General features: G+C 40.2%; 1 protein-coding gene across 1 annotated transcript in view; it reads left to right on the top strand.

Moving 5' to 3' along the window:
* Positions 1-3,067, top strand: part of LOC105998169 (slit homolog 1 protein-like) — a 10,815-nt gene extending 7,748 nt beyond the window's left edge. The window contains exon 3 of the mRNA XM_013032817.1: positions 2,620-3,067. Within this exon, the coding sequence (XP_012888271.1) occupies positions 2,620-3,067 (448 nt within the window). The remainder of the gene's footprint in view (positions 1-2,619) is intronic.

The raw sequence follows: 3,067 nt of genomic DNA, 5'->3' as shown, positions 1-3,067 counted from the left end.
ATGGGAAGGGGAAACAAAGGAGGAGGCAACAATGCTTGATAAGAAATGTACTCATTATCTTGCCCATGTAATTGTAACCCCTCTATTTGGTATTTTCACAATAAAAAATATTTGATTAATAAACCAGGTGATTAGATATTACTAAACCAGGTTACTAAATCAGGTAATTAATAATTTCTTATATAATGTCATTTTCACTACAACTTCCATAGAAACAAGAAATAAAAAGAAAGACATTTTTTGATAAACAATGCATAACTCAATAATCATGTTTGTTCAGAAAAAACTTGGCTTATTCATTTTCATTGCCTACTATTTATTAAATAAATTATTTGTGTATCCTGAACCTATGAGATAAAGATCATAAGGCTTATAAAAAGTAAGTATTTGCCTTACACTGATAAGTAGAAAGGTCCAAGTTTAAAAAGTCAAGTCTTACTGAAGACAGTTTTTCATTCTTCAGTTTACTCTACCATGTCTTTCCCGTTAGGCTCTGACTTTCTGTTTCTGTTAATTAGCCTAATGAAGACATTTAATATTAGTGAAATTATACTATATTTGTCATGTTGTTAATGGCTTCTTTATGTAGTATAATATAATATCCTTGAGGTTTATCTGTGCCATAATATGTATCATAATTATTCAGCTTTCTAAAGGCTGAATAATATTCCAGTGTGTCTATATGTGTACACACACACACACACACACACACACACACACAGCCATACATTGTGTGCCTATTTATCTATCAATAAACAGTTGGGTTGCTTCTACCTTTATACTACAGAGAAGAATGCTGCTATGTACATGGTTGTACATAGCAACATGTTCTTAATTATTTTAGATAGATACCCAAGAGTAGAATTGTTATATCGTATGATAATTCTATTTTTAACTTTTTGGGGAACCATCATGTTGTTTTCCAGAGAAGTTGTTCTACATATTTTTTTATTTTCTCTTTTTCTTATACAAAACTAGCCTACTATATATACTTTTGTCTTTCTTACTATTTTCTCTTTAACAACTTTCTAGAAATCACTTTTGGGTAATTCATAGAGACTAGTAACTTTCATACTGCTGCATAGTGGCTCTTTACTGATGGACTGGGCCATATCCAGTTGTCTCCTATTATAAATAATATCACAAGCTGGAACAGGAGCCAATGGCTCAAATGGTAGAGTACCAGTCTTGAGGGGAAGAAAAAAGCTAAAGGACAGCGGCTAAGTACTGATGGTTCAAGCGCCAGTGTCAACACCTCCCCCCCAATAAACCCCAATATTACAGTAAGTGCCATATGCACTGTTTTATTTTTGCAGAGTCATATCTTCAAGATGAATGCATAGAGGTTGGATTGCTGTATATAGGGTAAATGTATCTATGTTACTTTATCAGCCTTCTTTTTTCCTGTATGAAGGGTGCAACCAAGGGCTTCATGTATCTTAACCAAGTGCACTAACACCAGGCTACACTCCTACCTTGTTAAGATTTGCTAAATTCTTTTCCTGAGCCCAGATTGCTTTAAAATGTGTTGGTAATGTATCACAGAATGTGTTGCTTAGGTTTATGATTTTTACCAATTTGTTAGGTGAAAAATAGCATTGCTGTTTGGTTTCACTGTAGATTTCTCTATTCTAAATAAGATTAATGATTTAAGGATTTTTTTTGTCAGTTGTAGGGCTTGAACTCAGGCCCTGGGAGCCTTTCCTAAGTTTTTTTGCTCAAGGCTAACGCTCTACTACTTTAAGCCACAGATCCACAGCTGATTTTTAGGTGGTCAATTGTAGACAGAAGTCTCGGGGCCTTTCCTTGCCCAGCTGGCTTTGACAATGATCCTCAGACCTCAGCTTCCTGAGTAACTAGGATTATAGGCATGAGCCACCAGCACCTTGCTTGATTTAAGGATCTTTTTTCTTTGGGCGGGGGGGGGGGGGGGCCGCGGTCAGGGGGCCTGAACTCTGGGCCGGGGCGCTGTCCCTCACCTCTTCAGCTCAAGGCTAGCACTCTACCATTTGAACCACAAACCCACTTCCGGTTTTTTTCATTTTGCTTATGTGGGGCTAAGGAATTGAACCCAGGGCCTCATGCATGCAAGGCAAGCGCTCTACCACTGACCCACCTTCCCACCCCCGGATTTAAGGATCTTTGATTTCCGGTTTGGTTATTTTTTTTTTTTTTGGCCCAGTCGGGGGGCCTGAACTCTGGGCCGGGGCGCTGTCCCTCACCCTTTCAGCTCAAGGCTAGCGCTCTACCACTTGACCCACAGCGCCACTTCCGGCTTTTTTCTTTCTGCTTATGTGGTGCTGAGGAATCGAACCCAGGGCCTCATGCATGCAAGGCAAGCACTCTACCACTGAGCCACCTTCCCAGCCCAATGATAAAAATATTAAAGATTTTTATAAAAATATTAAAGATTTTCATGATTAAGAATCTGTAAAATCAGAAGATTAGAAAGTAAGACAGGCTAAATCATTAAAAGCCTATGGGATGAAACAGTTTTTGCTTAGTTGTCAAACATAACACATACTTCCTAGCTTGAGAAAGGGCAGAAGTGTACAGAAAGGGTGAATGTTTCTGTTGCCTTGATCATCTCCTCTCATGTCCTGTCCCTATGCTTTGCAGACTCCCAGAGACCTTAGCTAGGCTGGACCTAAAGGGCAATGTCATCCAGGATATTTCTGAGCGGGAGCTCAAGGATCTGAAGCAGCTTCAGGTCCTAAACCTGAGAAACAACAAGATCTCTGCCTTAGACCTCAAAGCCTTAGAGGGTCTGCCTCGCCTCCGGCACCTGTACCTAGATGGAAATCCGTGGAACTGCACCTGCAGTCTGCTGAGAGCCAGGGAGGTCCTGAAGGCCAAGGGCACCGATGTGAAGGGAGGACAATGTGCGGCCCCAGCCGAACGCCAAGGGGAGAGCTGGATGTCATCCAAGAAGATCATGAGGCAATGTGAACATCACTTACACCAGGCCGAGAAAGGCAAAGAGTCCAAAAAGAAGCCAAAGCCTGAAGACTTTGCCAGCCTCAAAATCAGCATGGATGAAGATGATGATGATTATGAAATAGATTAA

Source organism: Dipodomys ordii, unplaced genomic scaffold, assembly GCF_000151885.1.
Source record: "Dipodomys ordii isolate 6190 unplaced genomic scaffold, Dord_2.0 Scaffold157, whole genome shotgun sequence".
Classification (NCBI taxonomy): domain Eukaryota; kingdom Metazoa; phylum Chordata; class Mammalia; order Rodentia; family Heteromyidae; genus Dipodomys; species Dipodomys ordii.
This window is presented reverse-complemented; position numbering and strand designations above follow the sequence as displayed.